Source organism: Mirounga leonina, unplaced genomic scaffold (genome assembly GCF_011800145.1).
Source record: "Mirounga leonina isolate KUSES-001 unplaced genomic scaffold, KU_Mleo_1.0 Mir_56, whole genome shotgun sequence".
NCBI classification, from domain to species: Eukaryota; Metazoa; Chordata; class Mammalia; order Carnivora; family Phocidae; genus Mirounga; species Mirounga leonina.
In genome coordinates, this window is record NW_023270819.1 from 220,596 (window position 1) to 243,003 (window position 22,408).

General features: G+C 49.5%; 1 protein-coding gene across 1 annotated transcript in view; it reads left to right on the plus strand.

Annotated features, from left to right (window-relative positions):
• Positions 1-22,408, plus strand: part of LOC118002001 (T-lymphoma invasion and metastasis-inducing protein 2-like) — a 198,117-nt gene that overhangs the window by 173,278 nt on the left and 2,431 nt on the right. Inside the window, exons 19-29 of the mRNA XM_034992217.1 lie at positions 9,116-9,295; positions 11,802-11,870; positions 12,407-12,532; positions 13,367-13,475; positions 16,010-16,189; positions 17,892-18,010; positions 18,924-19,032; positions 19,663-19,721; positions 20,361-20,466; positions 21,567-21,654; positions 22,023-22,177. Coding sequence (XP_034848108.1) covers positions 9,116-9,295; positions 11,802-11,870; positions 12,407-12,532; positions 13,367-13,475; positions 16,010-16,189; positions 17,892-18,010; positions 18,924-19,032; positions 19,663-19,721; positions 20,361-20,466; positions 21,567-21,654; positions 22,023-22,177 — 1,300 coding nt within the window. The remainder of the gene's footprint in view (positions 1-9,115; positions 9,296-11,801; positions 11,871-12,406; positions 12,533-13,366; positions 13,476-16,009; positions 16,190-17,891; positions 18,011-18,923; positions 19,033-19,662; positions 19,722-20,360; positions 20,467-21,566; positions 21,655-22,022; positions 22,178-22,408) is intronic.

The window sequence follows — 22,408 nt, forward strand, 5'->3', positions numbered from 1 at the left end:
TTTAATTTATTTGATTGCCAGAATGAAAGTGGGCCATGAGAGAACACTGAAGGAAAAGAAAGGAAATGGACCCGAGCCCAGAAATCAGCACCTCTGGATGGAAAAGTGGCTGAGAGTAGTGTTGATAGAAAAGTCATAGTTAAGAATATGTTTTACAAAAAAAAAAAATTCAGTTGAAAGATACTGGCTTAGAAACGTCTTTAACCAGATAAATATATTTAGTATGAATGTTAAGTGGTATAAAGTAATCATAGAAAAGATTTAAATTCAGGTCTAAATGCCCCGAATCACAGGACAAACAGAATCATCTCAGCCATCAAAAAGGAACACAAAATAAAGCAAAACCCAGAGAATTTGAGTCCTCTTTCGGAGCCCTGGATCTGAGCCAGTTGAGCATGCAGGTGTTTGGTTTGGTTTTGGACACAGTTGAAAGCATAGGACATAAAAGGGTTTATACCTCATGTGAATTAAGAGGCCATTTGTAGTCTCTAGAAAAATAACATAAAATCATCTTTTAAATTTCCCCTTTACTCACTACAAATGTTCAGAATAAAGGTTTTTAGGTGATGTTGAGTTTTAATTAAGGCTAATTTCAAAAGAAGAATCTTTTTTGATTTGGGGTCATCTGTCTGTTATCAGGACTTGGCAGACTTTTCCTGTGAAGGGACAATAAATGTTTTAGGCTCTGGCAAGCCTTCAGCTCTGCATTTCGGGGTGGAAGCAGCCAGAGGCAGGTGAATGAGCATGGCGCCAAGTGCTAATAAAACTTGATCTACAGCAGCAGATGGCGGGTTCCACTGGCCCGGAGGCCTTCGTTGGCTGACCCTTGCTCTGATGATCCACCCTGGCCTCTGCCTGCCAGTTTTTGGGGCGGGGGGGTCATTAAAGTCTCTGTTAGACCGTGGGCCGTGTATTTTTGCATGCAGAAGTCAAGGAGAAGCTCATGCATCTCTCTGGATGCTCAGGTTTAACTGTACATCCGGAGGAAGCCGTAGCTTACTTTCTGGGTGAAAAACGGGAAGGCAAGGACACGGCACCCAGCACGGGCTGTATTAGATCGGATGAGCTGTTTTGTGTAAGCTACCTAAGAGCGATCTCGAGACACCCGGTCTTTTCTGTGAAGGAAGTGCCCCGTGGTGTAGAAATGCGGCCCTGGCCCTTGAGGGAGCCCCAGACTCGGGGGGCTCGGGTCGCCTGTGCACTGCCCTCGGGGGGGGGGCCGCCGGTGCACATAGGTGCCACACGGACACGCTGCTGCCCTCCCTCCCTCGAGAGTTTGCACAAAGTTGGCTTCTCTTCCCACCAGCTGTGGAAGCTGCAGCCCCCAGGCCATGCCCTCCATGTACCCCTCCCGGGTTGGTTCCCCCGGCATCCTTCCCCCTCTGAGATGCCCTGCGCCCCGCTTCCTCCTCGTGATCTCTGCCCTGCCCCTCCCCTCCCCCACACCCTCACAGGACGGCGAGGTTTTCATCCTGGGGCTCAGTGCTCCATCCTCAGCACCCAGAGCAGAGCCCGGCGGAGAGGAGGGGCTCCATGAGAGAAGGCTGAAATCCTGAAGTGCGATTTTTCTGGCCCACCCTTTGGGGGATTCAGAGGACATTTCTTCTTCTGTAATTTGAAAAAATGGCAAAACTTGGCAAGTTAAACTCCCTGTACAAAGGTTAACTTTTATCGATCCCTTGTACTGTGCTAAGTATTTTTACGTTTTATCTCATTGACTCGTCGCAAGGACCCTATAAAACACGATCCCTGCTTTCCAGGTGAGCACAAGGAGTCAAGGGTGGGGGGGATCAGTCATGGCCAGCCGGGTGGTACCTCCAGAGCCCATGTGTGTAAGCCTCTGGTCTTGGAAAAAGTAATCGTTTCAGAAATCTTGGTCCAGTGCATGCTCGCAGGCCCTTGGCATGAGCTTTGCACGTACGCCAGGGTAAGGAAAAGGGGCTCAGGCGATGGGCTGCCCCACTTGGGGTGCACGCTCCCCCATCCTTCATGCCACCACGATGCTCGCCTTGTCATCCTCTGTCAGGTGTGTACCTAACAGGTGGCAGGGATTGCCACCGTGCCATGTCAGGATCGCCCAAGCCCGCCACCCACCCCTGCTCTCCCCTGAGGGCCCGGTCCCTGCCTCTGTCTCCCACCCGTCTCCCTGCTCTGCCTGACCCTCCGGCCGCGGCTGCTCTGGCCCCCAGGCCCTGGCGCACCCCGTGCTCCCTCCGGCCCCAGACTTGGCTTAGTATAGAGAACTAATTTATCGTTGAGTGCATGGTGTCAGCGCTCGCAGCTCAGACCAACGGAGGTCTCGGGCCTGTGTCCACAGGACCCCGCACTTTGGGCGCCGATCATCTTGAATTACTTGCTCAGAGCTCATCTTCCCAGCCAAACTCGGGGCACCATGAGCGGAGGAACTGTGTCAGTCTGTTCATCACTGTGTCCATAGAAACAGAACACTTTGAGCCTTTTCAGCCTCAAATCTTTTTTTTTTTTTTAAGTGACAGGAAAGGAGTGCATTTATTAAAAATCTTAAAAATTAAACCACTGTAAAAGAGAAAATTTAAATGAACCCAAGGATAAAAATATCTTGGTTAACACTGCATACGTGATATATATCATTCCATTTTTAGAAAATCTGTGCGTGTATGTTCGTGTGTGGTGGAGATACACAACGCACACATCTCCTTTCTGCCCTTCCCGGTGAGTCGTGGCCTTCTTGGGTCAGCGGCCATGCGTCCGTCCCGTCGCTGGTAACTGTCCTGTTTCCTCGGTGCATTTCTGTGCCCCGATTTATTAGCTTCATCGTTATGTTTCAGTATAAAATAAAGGCTCCCCTGTGACATCAGCTCACATTTACTTTTACGGTTTCTGTTCCCCTTCTGCTTTTGGAAATAGAACCCTTTGGTCTAGAGAACAGAGTACGAGTGTTTCCTCATCCTTTTTGTACCATCTTGATAAATATAAAAATCTATTTCTCTAGACTTTTCCATCCAGGGATTGTTTCACTAAGACAGGTGGCCCCCCAGATGTGAATTTCATTGATCACCTTGAATGCTTTTTAACCCCCACCCCTCCCTGCCAAGGTGCTGAGCACGGCCCCCTCCTCCTCTCCTGAGAACCCCCTGGGCGGGCAGGCCTGCAGCCCCTGAGGTCTGACCTGGCCCCTGATGGGCGCTGGGGGCTACCCTTGCTCCCTGTGGGGTGAAGCCCATCTCTGCTCGCTAGCCTTCCTGGGAAGTCATTTAGCCCTTTGCGCTCCTTCCGGATTCCCGCTGCCGGGGCCACTTGGGGATAATATTAGATCTTCCTGTAAGTTAGTCAGTGACTTTAATGTAGTGCAGAGTAAGTTGAAAAGTCCTTTGTACAATTTTTAGATATTCCTTTCTTTTTTAAACTGAGAGGAACTTCTCTTAACAACTGATTTGCTAGGATGTGACAGCTGACACCATAGTTGCACTCAGATCATTGAGTCCTGCAGGCTTCTCGTAGCTTCCAGGTGGTAAGTGCACCGTAGGAGAACACACAGCATGCAGACCGCACCTTCCCGGGGCTAGACTGTCCTTGAGGGTAACTGGCCATTTGCTCAGAGTCTAAAGCCTGTTTTTTAAATTTTTTCTGACATTCTTTTTAGGGCTAATAGAAGTAGTAGAAACCTCTTCCGCTTCTTGTGCTGGTGTAATGAAACTCTGTGGCCGTGATCCGGACAGGGACTCGGTCCCCAGCGATGGCTCAGTCTCAGCTGGTCTGCGTGGTGGAGGGAGGGGGGGATGCGGTGGCAGCTAGAGATCTGCCAGACAGACCCCATAGCTGTCGTAGGACCAGTTACCCAAGCAGGACGAGGGTGTCTTTCCTGGGCGAGGTCTGCCTGTCGGCTAAGTCCATTAAGGATCTTCCCTCCAAGTTAACATCCGTTTCCTCTCAACGGGGGACTGCAAGGAGCGCACGCTGTGAATGCTGTCATTTACCTTTAAGTATTTCCCTGTGAGCTAGAACTACAGATGATGCAGTGCTTTTCAGCCCTTTTTCTTAGGCTGGAGGTATTTGGGGCCCAAGCAGTACAAACAGATGCCTCTGACAGAGGAGTCCACGGTGCCTGCCGTCCCTCCATGACCACTGGGCTGCAGACGGAGGCGGGAAAGCCCAGGCCACGCTTGGCCGCTGAGCCTCGGGGCTCCCGATAGCCCCGATATTCCGTGGAGTAGCTGCAGAATCTCAGACTAGTTCTGGACAATGTGATGTACTTATCCCACTGTGATCTTTTCTTTTAAGATGCAATTCCTAGGACAAAATTGAAACGCCTCAGGTAGCCATGTCTCCAAGTAAGAGCAAAGTAAACGTCGAAGTTGTTATGCCCAGGGGATCAGGTTTTACTAATCTGAACCAGGAGGAAGGGGGTGTGACAGCTTTCTATGAATGAGTGTTGCACTGAGTCCGAGGTCAGACGGGGCATCTCAGAACCGGTTTGAGAAAGAGGCTCTGCCCCTGCGTTCCTCCAGGGACACCCCGGGGCGAGGTGCTTGAGCATCCTTAGCTGTTTTGTTGCCACTGCGGAAAGATGGGGTGCCTGGAGGAAAGACACATTTCAGCCCTCGTATAAGGAAGCAGAAGGTCTCCTTAGCCATACATTTAAAACAACAAAACCAAAAGGGACTTTCAGATACCTTTTCTCCTTCTAGCAAGGTATGGTTGACAAAACTGTATCTTTAAAGTGTACAACTTGATGATTTGCTGTACCTAGACATTGGGAAATAATTATCACGGTCAAGTTAACGTATCCATCAGCTCACATGCGTGTGTGTGTGTGTGTGTTGAGCACGCTGAAGCACTTTAATGCCCAGGTCTTTAGTGAGATGTTCCTCATCTATAAATAAGATCAAATCATTTTCAAGCGGGGGTCAGCCTTAGTGTCAGCCTAAAAACCTGAAAAAATTTTGTCTCGGTCAGTATCACTGCTGTATCCTTACAGCGCAGTTTTTGGGAAAACTGTTTTCATTTAATTTTTAAAAGGAATTCATAAAGAAAATATTTGTTTTGTGCTCACCTATAAAAAAATGAAGCCCACAGTGAACCCACAATTCTTAGCACTGAGCCTACAGACTGGAAGGTCCTAATCCGAGGTGTGCACTGAGGTTGGGGTGTCTTTCTCCGCACAGGCACACGCTGCTGAGCTTCCGAATCTGCGCACACCCCCAACCCTGACTTGTAAATCTCTGTTGCTTTTAGAGCAGCATTCCCACGATGGGGCGGGGGGGGGGGCAGTGGGGCGTGGGAGCAGCCTAGAAGATGTGGAGGTTGTCTGCAGATGTGTGGGGGCTGCAGGTGTTTCTCCAAGCGGAGGTGGCTGCGGGGGCCAGGAAGCCAAGACCACAGGGGCAGGGGCTGAGGAGCACATCTGCTCTGCCCCATACTCTGCCAGGTACCGGGAGGGGCGGGCACCCTGCAGAGAGCTAGCCAGGAGATGGTCCTGTGCCCTCAGAGCCCCCGCCCCTCAGCTGTGTTGTCTCAGTCCCAGTAAGGATTACGTGCCGGCAGATTGGGGAGGACCCCTGCCAGCTCTGTCTGTCTAGCATTCAGCAGGGACTCAGCAAACGCGAGTTCCCTTTTCTCGGTGACCTAGTTGGCCGTTCGAGGGGTGACTTGATGGGATAGGTAATGCTGCTTCTGGTCTATCGATAAGGAAGTCGACTCAGGAGCCTTACCCAGGATCGTGCAGAGGATTGGGGGCAGAGCCGGGATAGAACTCTGGTCCTCTGCACCTCGCTTGTGCTTTTCACCCCCATCCCTGTTTTGGGTGTGAGAACGGCCCAATCAGAGTAGTCACTGTTACTAGACCTCGCTGATCAGACACACCCAGAATTCTATCTTTAACAGTTCAGTCCTTGATGACTGTCACTAAGAATAGAGAAGCTGAAACGTAACCACCTGGGCAACTCTTGTGGATACAACGTAAAAACACCTTTACAATCCGTCTTCTTTTAGAATTCCTGCCTCCTGATGCCAAGTAATCGCCACCACCTCCCCCAGGCAGTAGCTCAGCTGCTCTGCCTGAGAAAGGTGACTTTGTCACATTTGAGCACTTCATCGTGGCACCTTAAAAAGTACATTTGCTATCAGAATCCCCCTGAACATTCACTTTTCCAAGTTAATCTTACCAGAAGTGTTCTTAAAATGAATTCTGATTTTCTAAAATGGCAAGATACTTTATTTTTAAAATCTCGTTATTTTAACACTGCATTGTTAGGTGTGATTTTTGACATCCCAGCAAGGCAAAGCTGTAAGCTCACCAGCTGCCATTAACTTATGGTGCATTTTGTGCAGTATATGTGAGCTTAATATAGATTCTGTAGCCCTGGAAGCTGTTATTTTTCAGCATTGCAAAATTATTTTGTCTGAGCATGTGGTGCAAATACCAGTATAGAGATTTCAAATAAGTGAGTTTGGGAGTCTCAGTATCATCATCTGCGGTTGTTTAGCTCAGTTCGTAGAGGGCTGGACCCAGACTACCAGGGCCGTGGGTATGATTCTGTCTACTTCCTCTGTCTCGTGAGCTCAGACCACGTCCCTTTTACGTGGCCGTCCTTCACTGTAGACCATGGGGACAGTGTGATCGGGCGGAAGGCAGCGCTGCTCCTGGAGACCGAAGTAGATGCTGCTCACCGAACTGGGAAGCTTTTAAAAAATAATCATAGCTTGAACCCCACCGATTGAGTGGGTCTAGCCATGGCTATTTTTTTAAAGCTCCCGAAACTGCTTAATGTGCGGCCAGGGTTGAGCTCCCCTGGAAAGGAGGAGCACGGAGTTTGGAGTGGTCTGGTTGTATTCCCCAGGGCTCCTTTATGATGTTCACATCCTGGAAGACAGAAAAGCCGCCTTTTGGCTGCGCCATGCTGTTGGGCTTTTACTCTATGTCATTAGGCTTTTAGGGCATGCCTTAACAGTGTTGGAATTCCTTCAGTAATGAATCATAAGATTTGGTCGTTTTAAACATGAGGTGAGACATTTTGATAAATCAAGATGCATTTTGATTGGTGCCTTCAGATGCACATCTGTTTTCTTATTTTTTGAGAGTTTACCCGGAATGAATGTCTTCTGACGGGCGTTACCAGAAAGACACTTGCGTTCGCATGTGTATGTGGATAATGCATGGATCACAGGAGAATCATTAGGACTTACACACGCTTTGAACTGTTTGAGAAGTAAATTACTTTGTATTATATGTGTCTGTGTGTCTAGCTGGAAGCTTAGTGCCTGTTCCGTGGTTGATCTAACTTTTGCACCAAGATTTATTTGAAGACGAGAGAAACAATGATATTTCAAGAGCCGCCCCCCCCCCCCCCCCCCCAGTCTGGAAGTCCTGGTCACAGACAACTGGCTGGGAGAGGAGGCCCACTTTCACTCCCCTGAGCTGGGCTCTGTATTACAGTGCTCATCCCCCACTGTCCTTCTGGCTCTTCTGTGGTTCTCCCTTGGAACACGTGTGCTTTCCAGGACCATGTTACAACCCTCTTCTTCCTGAAGCCTCCCGCACACAACAAAGTGGCTCCCGTTGGTTTACGGAGTCTTACTCTTTCATTTGCTCCACACAAGCCTGGGTTGGCTTCCAGTGAGCCTTGGGCTGTGCTTTGGTGTTTCTTACCTTGGCAAGGGGACCATCCTCTCATGCAGGACCGGTCTTCCTTTTGGAGACAGAGGGGGCCCTCAGTTGAGACCCACTGAATTGAAAGATTAGCCAGATCAGTGTGGAGGGTAGAGCAGAGAGGGAGGCAAAAAGGGAGGGCCAGAGTGTCCTGTTTTAGCGTCGGGAGACTTTCATCTGTCAGGTGTCAGCTTTTATAACCGGTGTGCATCAGGCCACTGTGGTCACCCACACGCTCGTGTGAGCTGTTTGTGCTCTGAAAGGTCCCCAAGAAAATGAATGGAGCATTAAGAGATGGTTCTGCCAAGTTCAGCTTTTTGCCCCAGCCAGAGCGCTAGAGATCAGGCCTGAAGGCATTTAAACTGAAGAAGGGAAGAGTTTTAGCCGAGAGAGTTGCCAAAGATGGATGGCGGTTAGTCATGTGTACTGGGCCATGCTGCTTTGTCTCTTGGAACAATGGCAGCGCAGGGGAGGTGAGGTGCGCGGGGCGCCGGCTGGGCCTCCGGCCCCTGAGCTGGGCGCTTGGGGCAGTGACAGGGAAAGGCCCCTGCCCCAGATGGCCTTACCCGCTGGTGGGTAGTAAGACGGGCCGGAGCTTGGATGCGGGTGGGATGGAAGGAGAAAGAGAAGTAAAAAGACGCTGAGTGTAATCTGATGACGCTGCAAAGCACTGTGGAAACATATGGGAGGAGACACATTCAAGACTTCAAACCCCCGGCCTCGGGCAGGACCCTACAAACGGGCTCCCCTTGAGAAGCCTTTTCCATTACTCTGCTTAAAAGTAGGAACTTGCGCTGACGGCTGGGGGACTGACTCCTCTTGTCCCTGAGTCTGGATGATTCCATTCCCACTGTCATCAGGAAGCTTCCCGCAAGCCGGTTCATCCCTCTTCTCTGGCACTCACTGGGTTTTGCTGTATCCCCTGCTCACTTCGGGGCCCTCCTTGGGGTGGGGTGGGGGAACTCTGCACCCCACAGGGTAGGGGACGTCCCTCCCTTCACGCCCATCCCCAGCATGTGCAGCACCTCTAACCTCTTCACTCGTATTCTACTACTTGGCGTGAGACTGCAGAGCTCGTGGTTGGATTTGAGGTTAGAGCTGCAAGTGCCTTGTGGCCAAGCCATCCTAAAATCCTTGGGGTGCCACGCCATTCCGGAGGCTCCCAGGGCTGTTCTGTCCGGGAGGCACCTCAGTGTGCTCTTAGAAAGCCACAAGCTTGCTTTGAGCGCGCCCTCAAGTCTATTAAACCGACGGCTAGTCCTGCGCCTTGTTTGCTAGTTTCAGTACCAGCAAGCCATGTGCCACACAGCTATTAGGACAACAGAAAAGCATCGGGTGAATGAGTGAGACCAGTGGGCCTAGCTTTTCGCCCCGTGACACTGCCGAGAGCGCACTGGGCGGAGACAGCCGCTGGCTGTGTCCCTGCTGCGAGGCCCGTGATAATGGAGCGCGTCCCCTACATGACCCCCCGGTCTCGCCCTCCCTCAGAGTGCAGAACAGATCGCCGCGCTGTGTAGGGGTTTTGGCGACACGCAGAGCGACGGCATGGAAGGGCCTCGGGGGCCTCGGGACCCACCTCCGCGGCCGCTGGCTCGCCACCTCTCCGATGCAGATCGCCTCCGAAAAGTCATCCAGGAGCTGATGGACACGGAGAAGTCCTACGTGAAGGTAACGGAAGGGGCCCGTGTTCTTCCCTGCTCGGTCTCCCCGGGGGTGGCCAGCTGTGTGTCGGCAGGGCTCCCCGGAACCCCAGCACTCGTGCTTGAGCTGCCTGCTCCTGGAAGCAGCGGATTGCTGCCCAGGGGGCGGGGGGCGAGAGGGCCCACAAGCCGAGAGGGCTTGGGAGAATCCGTGCTCGGCTCACTGCGTTACCAAGGTAGCTTTTGCTATGGAAACAGATGTTCTGGTTTGTCACCTGCGCTCTGTGGGAAGGGAGTCTGTAGGGGTTTAGCAGGAGAGCGCTGGAGAGGACTCGAGGGGCTGAGGAACCAGGGAGCGACCTGCTCACAAGCGGCTGCTGGTGCGGCCCCCACAGCTGCCTGGTGGCCGTCGCCGCGCGGGACAGGTCCCACGACGGAGCAGCGGGTCATCCCAGGGCCGCTCCCACCCCGGCACAGAGGGGTGCGTGCCCAGGCACTTCAGTACCCGAAGAATTCCTTTATGTTTCCGAGGACCCCAGTCAGTAGTTTGAGAAACCTCTCCTGAAGGATGCCGGAGCCCGGGAAGACCGGGTTCTTCTGCTTTCTGTGTTTGCTGGAAGCTCGCTGGCTCGGCCGGGGCTGACAGGGGCAGCGGGGCGCAGGGCGGGGGCTGGGAGTCCCACCAGGCTCGGCCCCGGGTGGTGGCCCGGCCTTCGGGGTGCCGGCCCGGCCTTCGGGGTGCCCTCCACTCCCACCCACACCCGGCTGTCACCTCCTTCCTGCACAAGACAAGTCTCCGCTTCCCCTTCCGTCAGTGTTACCGTCATTTTCTCTGGACTTGATGGGCGGCCTACTCACAGGTAGAACTACCCCGAGCTCCTCCTTTTGGTCCCGAGGGGAGAAAGGAAAGCCGTAGAGTGGACAGTTTCCTTCCATGTCCCGTTACGTCTTGCCCAGTATCTCCTGTGGGGACATGACGTGAACACCGGGGAGCCCAGACTGGGCTTCTGGACCGTCTGTGATCATGATGGCCTTGCCAGAGCAGCTGTGTGCTGTGCGGTGTGAGGCTTCAGAGACCCTCCGGCCGCGTGAGGGAGGCTGGACACGAGCTTTTACCCGCAGAGGCGAGGGCGGAATTCAGACTCCCTACCGCTCCTGTCGGTGGGGTCCTCCCGTACCATTCGGCCACCCGGCACCGGGCCGGTGGTTTCACCGAGGTGCTGGCGGAGGACTGAGGTGGACGTTCTGGGCGAGCTAGACAGAGAGGACCCTGCGCCCTGCAAGAACCCTGCGCTTTGTTTTCTTAGGGCTGCAGCTGTCCGGCCCCGCGGCGCGGCGCCCACCTGCTCGTGGTGCGTAAGTCCTGAGCAGCCCCCGCCGGCACGAGGAAGGAGGGCAGCCTGTGCCTGGCTCTGACCAAATAACCAGCACCGGGTGCCTCTTGTGATTGACACACACACCATTTCTATTTTGTCGTTTCTTTTTGTGGCTGACATTTAACACGGGATTTTACCTCTTGTTCATCTAACCTTGATCCCTGCATGCAACTTGGAACTGTCAGCGTTGGTGTGTTCGCTGAGACACGGTTCAGTAGCTTCTCGCATCTCCCTGCTCTGAAGCAGTCGCCGTGGAAGGTGGTGAGGGAGGGAAGGCCAGGGAGCTTTTCGTTGCGACACAGGAAAAGGCATCACAGGCCTGTCCACTTGTTCCAGGACCTATGCTGGAAGGTTCTGGAGGCTTCGGCTCTTACAAAGCTCTTCAGGTCTAGATTTCTCCCCTGTGAAATGAGGGAGCAAAGTAGTGGACTTTGTAATCAATTACCTCTGGCATTTTCATACTGAAAATTCTTCAGAATAAATAAGAAGGAAAAAACCTTTCCTATTACAAAATTATATCCTGGTCTTGGCTTCAGATTATTAAATCAACCCTTTATCTAAAGAGTTTTATAAACACCGTCCACTCCCACTATTCCGCACTGCTGGAGCCCGGTTTACTGGAGACTCCAATACGGCCTAGATTATAAACATCATGCCTGCTCTTAATCCTTGGACGTTTTTTCTTGCATTCGGATACGGGAGCTTGAAGTTCTGCTCATGGGTCAACCCCGAAGTTGAGGAGCTTCCCAGATCTTGTCCCGTCCCTCTCAGCTCCACGGTGGGGCCGGGCCATGCTCGCTGAGGCAGAGGAGGAAGCGGGGTGAGCTGGCCGGGGGGGTCACGCCCGACAGACGTGCGCACCAGAACTCACCTTCTCGCAGGGAGATGAATGCTCCCGCTGCATCGGCCACGGAGGGAGCCTGGCTCTGCCACCGGCTGTCCAAGCCGGATAGGCGACCCGGCTGCTGAGTGCACTGTGCCGTTAGCCTCTGTGAATTAGGTCAGAAATGACAGGAACCGCCCTCAGGGTCGTGAATTTCAACCAGACTTGAAATCCATCATTCCCGGTGGGAGTCTGGAGCTGTGGTCAGGGCTGCTGGAAACTCTTGGGTATTTCGGAGACACACGTGATAAAGATTCTCTTCTTCCGTCTTCCAGGATCTGAGCTGCCTCTTTGAACTATACTTGGTGCCACTTCAAAATGAGACCTTTCTCACCCAAGATGAGGTAATCGGTCCCCTTCCCCCTGTGCACTGACACACAGGTTGGTCTGTTTGCCTGTGAGTGGACCTCCCCGGAGGTTCTGTCTGCTGATCCCCCAAGAACACCAGGACTAAAGGGTTGTCGGAGGGACCCAGGCGTGGCCTCCGTCACGTGAGGCTCAGTGGCAGGAGTCCACCTGCGCAGGACAGTCAGTGTCCTTTTTGTAGAAGAAAGTGTGGTCAAAAGTCACTCTTTAATTCATGGCTTGTTAATGTTAAATCTCAGTAATTAGCTCTTTGCTGCTGCCTTCCATTTTTCGCCAGTTTGAATCCTGAAAATGTTACATCCATCTATAAGGTTAAGAATTACTAGAACCAGAGCTGTAAAAACTCTGTGCATAAACTGTGTCACGGAGTGAATATGCTGCCTTCTTTGAAGGATTTACTTCCGTCTGCTGCTTTCTGGTGAACAGCTTGGGATTTGCCTGTGTGTCTGGGTGTTAGAGGGGTCTCTGGGTCTTCATTGCTGATACCCTCTTTCCGATCCCGGCCTTCATATAGATGGAGTCCCTTTTTGGAAGTTTGCCAGAGATGCTTGAATTTCAAAAGGTGTTTCTGGAGACTCTGGAGGATGGGATTTCAGCATCCTCGGACTTCAGCAGCCTTGAGACTCCCTCACAGTTCAGAGTAAGTATTTTGGACTTCGGCTTACGGCAAAAGTAAATGGGTAGAGTGCAGAACTCTCCCTTGAAAAAGAAATTGCTGTCCCTTGCCCGTAGACAAGGTAAATTTAGTGCTTTCATTGCGCTGTTTTCCTCTGGCAGGTGGTAAAAGCCGGCCACGTTTGTATCTTGAGTGGTTCTGGTAGTCAGAGTCTGGGTGGCACAACTCGTGTAGAGTCTGCCCGGTGGCTGAGCACGTCCACCCCACTGTTTGCTCAGATCTGCTGAACGATACGTAGGGAGTTTGCTCGAAGCAGGAGCACCTACCCTGCATCTAATCTCGCATCTTCATGGTCATGTGACGCTGGAATGAAAAGCATCGGTCAGTGGTTCTTCGATGGAGCCCTGTTTCCAACGTGAGCATCAGTGACTAGTGAGGAGCCCCTCCAGGGGAGGAAAGGTGCAAGACGGTAGAAAGGGGACAGGGCAGGATACAGTCGAGAGCATCCGTCCCAAGTAATGCTTGATTGATTATCCTCCCAGATCGTTCATATCCCACGTTATCAGATGTATTTTTGTCGAACTTTCTTTCTTGTCCTTTGCCCGTGGTGTCAGCTCTGCTGCCAGAAGGCTTTCAGTCAAACTCAAGATCTGCTAGGGGGATGGCCAGGCTGTTCTCTGCCTGCTGTGGAGATGGGGCAGTCCTGGCTTTATTTCATTTGGTGATTTCTCTGAGGCATTAGTGCTCTGGTATCTGAAAGACAGATGCCATGGATGCGCCAAAGTAGTCAGATGCCACACCAGAGCCAGCGGACCCCGATTAAACCATGTCCAATGTGACTTTTCCTTCCCCTCCTAGAAATTGCTGTTTTCCCTTGGAGGCTCTTTCCTTTATTACGCGGACCATTTTAAACTCTACAGCGGATTCTGTGCTAATCATATTAAAGTACAGAAGGTTCTAGAGCGAGGTAAGTTGCTCATACCTTTATAGCTGTGTTTTTTTTTTTTTTTTTTTAGTTGTTAACAGTAAATTTGCATTTAATAAGTGGGGATAAGTACAGTTTTAATGGATCATGCTCTGTTCTTGACCTTTAAATTGACAGGCAGTAGGGGAAAAATTCTTAGTTTATTTCAGTTTATTGGTAACAGTGAACACGTGTCCTCAGAGCAGAGATGTTTCTCTGCTTTGTGTCACTCTGCTGTTAAATTACCTCTGGCTTCTTTTTTTTTCGGCCACACTCCTTGATCTGAAACCCAGGAACCGTACGCTGCTGTTTTCTTCCTTTCTCGCTAACCTTAGGCCCGAGGAAGCCCACGGATGCAACGAGCACGTTCACAAGCAGGGCGGTAACTAGAGTTAAAGCCGCTTTGACGGAGCCGGGCAAACACTCACACCTAGCGGCCCACATCCTGTCCCTGAGGCACCCTTCGCCTCTCCGCGTTCTTACCATCTTCTTTCGTTGGCTTTAACTGAAGCCTTTCGTTTTCTTGACGCCCAGGGAGGCCCGTTGGGTGGACCTCACCCTCTCCGGGTGCGAGGCGGCCCGCGGGGGGTGGGGGGGGCACGGAGCGCCTGGGCTTTCAGTAACGGCCTGTCGGCCCAGCCTGGCGCTGGATTCGGGGGTTGCTGAGAGCCGTGACCTTGTTCAGCTGCCCGCGGGTTGTAGGGAGCTTTGCGACGTGCGGTTCGTCTGCTTCTGTCACACGCCAGCCAGGAATGCCGCCTCGCCGGAAGCGATTCTGTCCCTGAGGCTGCTTTCCGTGGCCACTCACCTGAGATGAAAGTTCTCCAATCTGCCGCCCCCAGAAGGCGTTTTTCTGTCCCCTTCTTGGGCATTCTCGTCTGTGGTGGCGGGGCCAGGAGCAGGCAAACTCAGGGCCGCGGGCACAGGGCGGCAGGGGTGCGGTGTGCAGGGCGCGGGCTCCGGCGCCGGAAGGCGGCTCGGGAAGTGCACGTGAGCCTCAGGGTCGTCGGAACGTCTCGAGAAGCGGTCACCGGGCCGCCCCTGTTCTCTCAGTCGCTCCCAGGAACCGGGGAGCGAGACGCGAACCTGCCGAAGCTGCCTCTGTTTCTGGGACGCAGACGACTTCCCCTGGGACTTGAGCGCCTTCTTTAGAAAGACAGGGCTTCGTGCCTTCTGCCCCACGATGATTTGCCGGCTGTCCCGAAGCCAGGGAACCTGGGCGCTCTCCTGTGACAGTGGCCGATGTCTGGGGAGAGGTCTCTGTTTGAACTTTTTTAGTTGCATCAACTAAATTCCAAGCGCCTTCCTCTGTTGTCATTATAGGCTCTATCTGAAGGTCGCCCTTCAGTGTTTCCCTCTCAGAACCAGGCACAGTCTCTCCACAGGACCGACCTGGAAGGCGAGTGGAGGGTTACCCAGCACTCAGAGCCTTCAGCCCATTCCACTGATGCCACGCTGCCATTTGGTTTAAGTCTGGGTATTTACAGTATCGTAGAAGGACAGGCTCAAGGTTAAGAAACGGTCTCGAAGTGCCTCAAGTGAACAAGCCCCAGCCAAAATCTGTCTCCTCTACTTTTGCTTAAACAGAGATGTGACTCCCGTTGGCATTTCCTCTAGGAGCACCTTCGTACTGACAGTAAAATTAAAGCACACCAGTGCTTCGCTCAGTTCTGAAGGATCATCTCAGCAGCCACTTTGGTCACATTCAAAATGCTACCACATGTCCTAGAAGTTGTAGGTTTTTGCCTTTGTGACAAAACCCCAAATAAGGGTGTGGTTCATTCAGATTGGCTGAATTCCAAACAGATGGCCGACCAGTGTCAGCAGGTGGCATCCAGAGTACCACTGGTAGATGTACCATTGGCACTCTCAACACGAACAGGGTGGGGTCCTGGGTGTCCCCTGGATAACGTCAGACGCTGGACGCAGGTCGCTTTCCCTGCCCGTAGCGGTCCGAAGGTCACATCCGGTGAGCTGGACTGCTCAGAGCTGTGGAGGGGAGGGCTGCAGTGCTTACCGATTTGTTCTGCAAGAAAACAAGATAGCCCCTTGTGCATAGAATAAGTAACAATCTGTGCGAGGACGGTGGGGGAAAATGACTCGTTTAATTTGCTATATGATTCTTTTGCAGGGTAGGTGTAGGGTCTGGATAAGACTGTTTTGTGGCTTTAGGAACTGGTTGAAACTCACTTCTTAGGCACCTCTCACCATCTCTCGGGCTTGCATGTGAATATGCCTATAAAATCAGACATTCCTACATTTCAGCTTGGTGTTCCTCTTTGGTGTGAGGACTGTACTATTTAGACAGCCTCGTAAGTTCCCTCTTTTCATGGGATTTGCACCCCCCCCAACTCTGACGCTGAATCCATGTTGACAGCTGGGTGCCTGACCCACGGAAGCATTTGGGTTTTCCTAAAGAATGGCATTAGGATGACTGTGGAAGTGGATGGTCTGTGACTCCATTAAAAACTGAAGGAAATAGGGTTTAATTTCTCCGGCTGTGCTCTTCTAAGGGTCTGTTATCCCCCTGCTTGTAGCTAAAACCGATAAAGCCTTCAAGGCTTTTCTGGATGCCCGGAATCCCACCAAGCAGCATTCCTCCACCCTGGAGTCCTACCTCATCAAGCCCGTTCAGAGGGTGCTCAAGTACCCTCTGCTGCTCAAGGAGCTTGTGTCACTGACGGACCAGGAGAGCGAGGAGCACTACCACCTGACAGGTAAGAAGACAGGCTGCGGACGACTGTGACTGCAGCCACCCGCTGAGCCTGCCAGGCCCTCTTCCCTTCCCGGCTTCGTTTCAAATTCCCAGACCTGCCTCAGGACTACGGTTCTTCAGCTTAGATATCATTTTAGTACGTGCACAGAGCTACTAGGTATATGGCCATCCCTCCAGATGGACAGAATACTTGGGCAAAATTATGTCCTCGGAGGAGCCCCAAACCCCTCTGGTGGGGAGATTGCATTTTCGTTTTTCAAAGAACGTATTTGGGCTCAGAGAGATGAAATCCGTTACTTTGGGTCTCTTCGGTTAGCAAAACAGTGCTGCTGGAACCGAAAATGGGGCCTATTTTCCTGCCACCTTGCGAGGTTGTGTGTTGCGCGCCCCCCAGTGCTGCTGATCGAATCCATTGGGTGAGGCTCCACCTTGTGGGGACTTGAGGGCAGAGCCCAGCTCCACAACCCAGCTCCCAGCGACAGGTTCTGCTTTCCAGTCCAGGCTGATGTGTCTTCTTTTGCAACCCCAGAAATTATGGGCCTAAGATACAATTTGTCAAATACACAGAGCCCCTCAGTTTGAGATGAAGAAGAGTATCCCCTAAAGGGATGCTGTGTTTGCATCAGAGATACAGTGATTTGTTCTCTGCATGTGAAAACTAGGTGGTCTACCTGTAATAAAATACCTGGGTAGAGTAACAGATTTTTTAATAAGTATTAGTAGTACTGAATAATAAACACTGAAAAGAGTTTCAGTTAAACTGGCTCTTGTTTCTATGACAAGCATACTTTTGTATCATAAGTAACAAAGACAAATTTTTTTTTTACATGGAAGTTAAATTCTACAAGTAAATGATACAAATTATGATTAGTATTCAAATAATGTGAAAAGATCCTTTTTCCTCAAGATGATGTTTAAATGGGTATATTTAAAATTGCCTTCCAAACTTGCCTCCAAACTGAATTAAAATACTGAATCAGGAGAACAAAATAACGAAAAATACTAAATTTATAGGTAACCTGAAATTTTGCTTTTTGACTTTTACAAAATCATTTTGTCCCTCACATGCCCAAGTAGAAAGTTATAAATAAGCACCGTGTATAAATACCACCAGTTGCTGTGGTCATTAGGGGCATTTACAGAGACATTAGTAAGTTCTTGGCTAACAAACTGTTGCTCATGGTTCCAGTCTTTGGCCTGGGAGGAGAGGCAGAATTTAAGGGCAGGTATCCGATAGCCAGTCAGTCTTGGGTTTCAGTTTTGGCTCTACTCCTTATTTCTCTCTTTAGAAGTCTAGCACAATACTTAACCCCTCTGCACCTCAGTTTCCTCATCTGTGAAATGGGATTGATTACAGCTCCTACAGTCATTGAGTTACTGTGGGGATGAAATGAGATGATTAAAATAAACCACCCATTATAGTACCTGCCAAATAGAAGGTGCTCGATCAGCGTTAGCTGTTCTTATTAGTGATACTTTTTACCTGTGTTTTGCCTCATTTCAAAGAGACCTGGAGGTGGGAGATTGTCCTATTGTTCTTCATTATAATGACTGGATTGCAGTGGGCTGCGTGAGCCATGCCTGAGTAACGCTTCGGTTAGTAAGAACTGGTCTTGAATCTGGCTTGAATCTTGAGCTTTTTCATTACGGCTTTTGGTAGGACTTAAACAAAATTTATAAAATAATGATTTTATATTTTTCAGAGGCACTAAAGGCAATGGAAAAAGTAGCCAGCCACATCAATGAGATGCAAAAGATCTACGAGGATTACGGGACCGTGTTCGACCAGCTGGTGGCAGAGCAGAGTGGAACAGAGAAGGAGGTCAGTGGCACTGCCGGATTCCGAGAGGCTTAAGTGCATTTGTTCACTGCGTCCGTCCATAGGCGATCTCCAAACGAGGCCACCGTGTTCGGGCTCTCCTAGACGAGAATATGCCTAAAATTTTTTTTGATCTTAATGCTTGCAGTAAACCAAACCATTTAAGTATAAACGGAACATAAAATTCATTATACTGGTTTAAGAATGTAACCTTATGTCACCTTAACATTGTACAAAAAGAAAACAAGAAATATCACTAAGCTTATGTCCCTACTCCCCACTCCCTTTCCATGGGGCGTGAGGCAAGACTTGGCCCAGAGGTGGGCGCGTACCTGGAAAGCACGAGCTGACGGGAGGATGAATACAGGAAGTGGGGTCAGCAGGTAGAAAGAACCGGATATCTGACATCGGTGGCTACCTCCTTACTTACAGAACTAGTTTAAGTGGAATTTGACAATTTCTATTTTTTTCTTTTCTGGTTAATTACTAAATTAGAATCTTGAGCTTTTCAAGTCTACATGTAAGAAGACGTAGTTTCAGTAGAGAAAGGCAAGAACAGAAAACAACTGGAGTTTAATTTTTTGTGACAGTTTCAGTGTTGGTACTTTTATCTGTGCAGGCCCCGTGTAGTTTATGGATCGGGGTGGTGACACTTTGGATGGACCTCAATGTCCATTTACATATAATGTGTGCACTGAACCAAAATGCCTTTCTACTTATGTTGTTTTTCAAAGTTCGATGCTTTGCTCATATTTTCAAAATCTATACTATTTAAAGGCCCCATGTTTACGGGGGCCGTAAGAATCACATTGAATGTACTTGGAATCCCCACATATACATATGTGATTCACTGTCCAACATGAGACAACCTACCCCTGGGGTCTCCCTGTCTTCATCTCCCGTTTTTATGATACAGGTAACAGAACTTTCCATGGGGGAGCTTCTGATGCACTCTGCAGTTTCCTGGTTGAATCCATTTCTGTCTCTAGGAAAAGCCAGAAAGGACCTTGAACTCACGGTGTTTGGTTAGTATCCCATTTGAAAGAATGTAAACTTAAAAAAGGCTGGTGAAAATGAAGATCTTTCTAGACCCGCCAGTCCAGCTAACTCTGATTTTCAGAAGGAGCTGGAATCATTGCTGTAATGGCTTTTGACTTAACAGAGCCAGCCTCCGACTATTTAAGATGCCGTCGCTCCGCATACTCATTATCTTGTTCTCCCTTCTGCTGGGCTTACTGGTTCTGGCCAAATGTTACAGGAATAGATCTCCCGAGGCTATTTTGAAACCTGCTATCTTAATTGTTTGCTGCATTTCCAAAATGTCTTAATTCTCACTAAGACCGATTATAGACCGTGTATTCTCACCAAGATGAACACCATGTCCTCAGATTTCGATAAAACAAAACAGGGATTTTTAAAAAAATCGCCAAGATCTACTTCAGATGATTGCTTTTAAATAAGTAGGCATTTCTGCATCATTGAAATATCAGAGGAGAGCACCATTTATTCACTCCTGTGCTGGTTTAGTGGGATCTTGGAGCTTCATAAGTTCGAAGAGCTTTGTTCTATTAAAACATTCTAAGCCATAGTCCAACCTTGGAAGACAGTTTGTACAAAATAATGAAAGACTTTTCTTTTTCTTTTCCTTTCTTTAGTTTTTAAGAGAGCTGTCATACTGGTTTATAAAGAAAACTGCAAACTGAAAAAGAAATTGGTAAGACAAGAAGTACATTTAATTAAAGCTACCTTTTCATGGCTCTGTCCTCCTGTCAGTGTTGGTCTGAGAAGCCCGCTCAGAACCAAGGCCTCACTGGACTAATGGGACTTATTCCCGGGGTGACTAAGCAAACCAGATACTCAGGCTATTATTCTCCCCACAAACAATGTCTGTTTTAAAAGAAGATCTACATCTATAAATTCCCGTGCTGGGGCCTACACACAAAATCAGCTTCCATATCCCTGAAAATGGCCCATGTTTGCTCCATACACGTAAGAGACCACGTAACTTTGGTTTGTTTTCAAACGACTTTTTCCTTAGTTCAAAAAAAAAAAGAAGAAAAAGCTTAGCTGTGGATACCATAAGCCATCAGAGTTATTACTGTTTAGAGGTAATGAGGACACAGAAGGCTTGGTTGTCATTCTTGCTTGGTGTCTAGCAGTCTGTGCTCCCCAGACCACGGCTCTGCCCCAACGCCCCCTTCCCAGCCCCGAGATCTCTGAGAACTGGGACCACTCACACAGATGCAAGGAGCCTCGCACACAGGGAAAACTTCCAAGTTTCCGTTCCCTGCACATCTCCTCTCTGGGTGAGAGCTTGCTCTAACACTTTTCTTGGGGGGCTTTCCTGTTACAGCCCTCAAATTCCCGGCCTGCACACGGCTCTGCCGACTTGGACCCATTTAAATTTCGCTGGTTGATCCCCATATCCGCACTTCAAGTCAGACTGGGGAATACAGCAGGTAATTGTTTCGTGTGGTATGATGCCAGGAAAAAGCATTTTTTTTTTTTTTAAAGGTTTTATATATTTGTCAGAGCACAAGCAGGGGGAGTGGCAGGCAGAGGGAAAGCAGAGGGAGAAGTGGGCTCCCTGCCCAGGAAGGAGCCTGATTCGGGGCTCAGTCCCAGGACCCTGAGATCGTGACCCGAGCCGAAGGCAGACACTTAACTGAGCCACCCAGACGTCCCCAGGAAAAAGCATTTTAATGGGACTTATTTGCATTATGGAATGAAAAACTAGGAAAGAACCTTCAGAATAATTTCTGAATTTTATTTTACAGGCAAAGAAAATAAGGACAAAAGAGGTTGTTTTGATTTTTTTTTTTACAGACTTTTAGAGAAAGTAAACGCCAAATTTGCCTTTTCTTTGTCAAATACCTCTCTTCATTGTTTCCTTATTTTCACTATCAATGGTTTTCAACATTTTTCCTGCCTAGTATCCTTGATACCCTAAAATACGTTAAAAAAAAGGACCGCAAACTTAAATTTAAAAATTGATATATCAGAAAATTCCTTAAGATTAAGCAGTATTATATGTGATATTAGAAAAACCAACTTTTCCACCTTGGAAAATGTTCAGAGGTCCTTCTAGAATAACCATGTTCTGATGACAGTGCCTCCGGTGACAGGAAGGACCAATAGTCTAAGGCATGCAGTGATGTTCTGGGTCCCTGTTCAGTTTTGTTTTGAAGTGCTTACATTTCCTAAAAGGGGACTGACTTTGGGCTGGCCTGTGTTACCTCAAGTACCTGAGCACATCCTACTGTTCCTTCCCAAGAATACAATGAATGGAATGGGGTTGACAAACAGGATCCATTTAACCTCTTTCCTGGAGAGATGGGATCCAGGGCTAGGGAAGAAAGCACACTGAGGTGGATGGAAAACTACCAGGAAGTGTAAAAAGTAACTAAAAAGTATTTAACTTTTGATAACTATTTGTGAAAGTCATACATAGAATGAGGCACAGAAGAAAATGATGAGACTCAGGACAGGAAATATTTGACGTGAGTTTCGAACTTCACATCTTTGGCGAAGTTGTAGACCCTTGTTTCCTTTTATACAGGGACAGAAAATAATTCCGTCTGGGAACTGATCCATACGAAGTCGGAAATAGAAGGACGGCCGGAAACCATCTTCCAGCTGTGCTGCAGGTATTACGGACTTCCAAAAATTAAAATCAATGGGAAAAAGACAGAATTGTGCTCTCTTAAAAATGGGAGTTTATTTTTAGTGCTCTCCTGCATTTTGATGACTTCAGGATCGCACCCAGCCTCCCCCAAATGGCAGCTGTGTCTGTAGCAGAATCCATTGATTAAGTATGTATCCAAACCTTAGCGCTCAAAGGCCCTTCAGAAATGGTCACTTCTCCTTTTGTAAGTGGAGACCAAGGTACACAGAAGCTTGGTGACTCATGGTCAGTCTGTCCTGAGAGCAGTAATACGACACTTAAGGACCAGGGGACGTGGACACGAAGCACGAGGACACTCGACATGACGGTTTTCTCTTCTCCCCTCACCAGTGACAATGAGAGCAAAACCAGCATCGTCAAGGTGATTCGATCTATTCTGAGGGAGAACTTCAGGCGTCACATCAAGTGTGAATTACCCCTGGAGAAGACCTGTAAGGATCGCCCGGTACCCCTTAAGAACCGAGTTCCTGTTTCAGCCAAGTTAGGTGAGAGTTTTGCTGGCCTTGTGTTTATTCAGGAAAACACAAGCTTCTCTGTACGGACATATGTTTTCGTAATACAGCAGTGAGTCATCACTTTGTAAAGTACCAGGGGGAGCTCTGTAAGCTCTGAACCAGACACCCGAGTACACGGAGTGGTGTGAAGGTGGTGGCAATTTTATTTCCTTTTAAGAAACTTAAGGGGCACCTGGGTGGCTCAGTTGGGTAAGTGTCTGT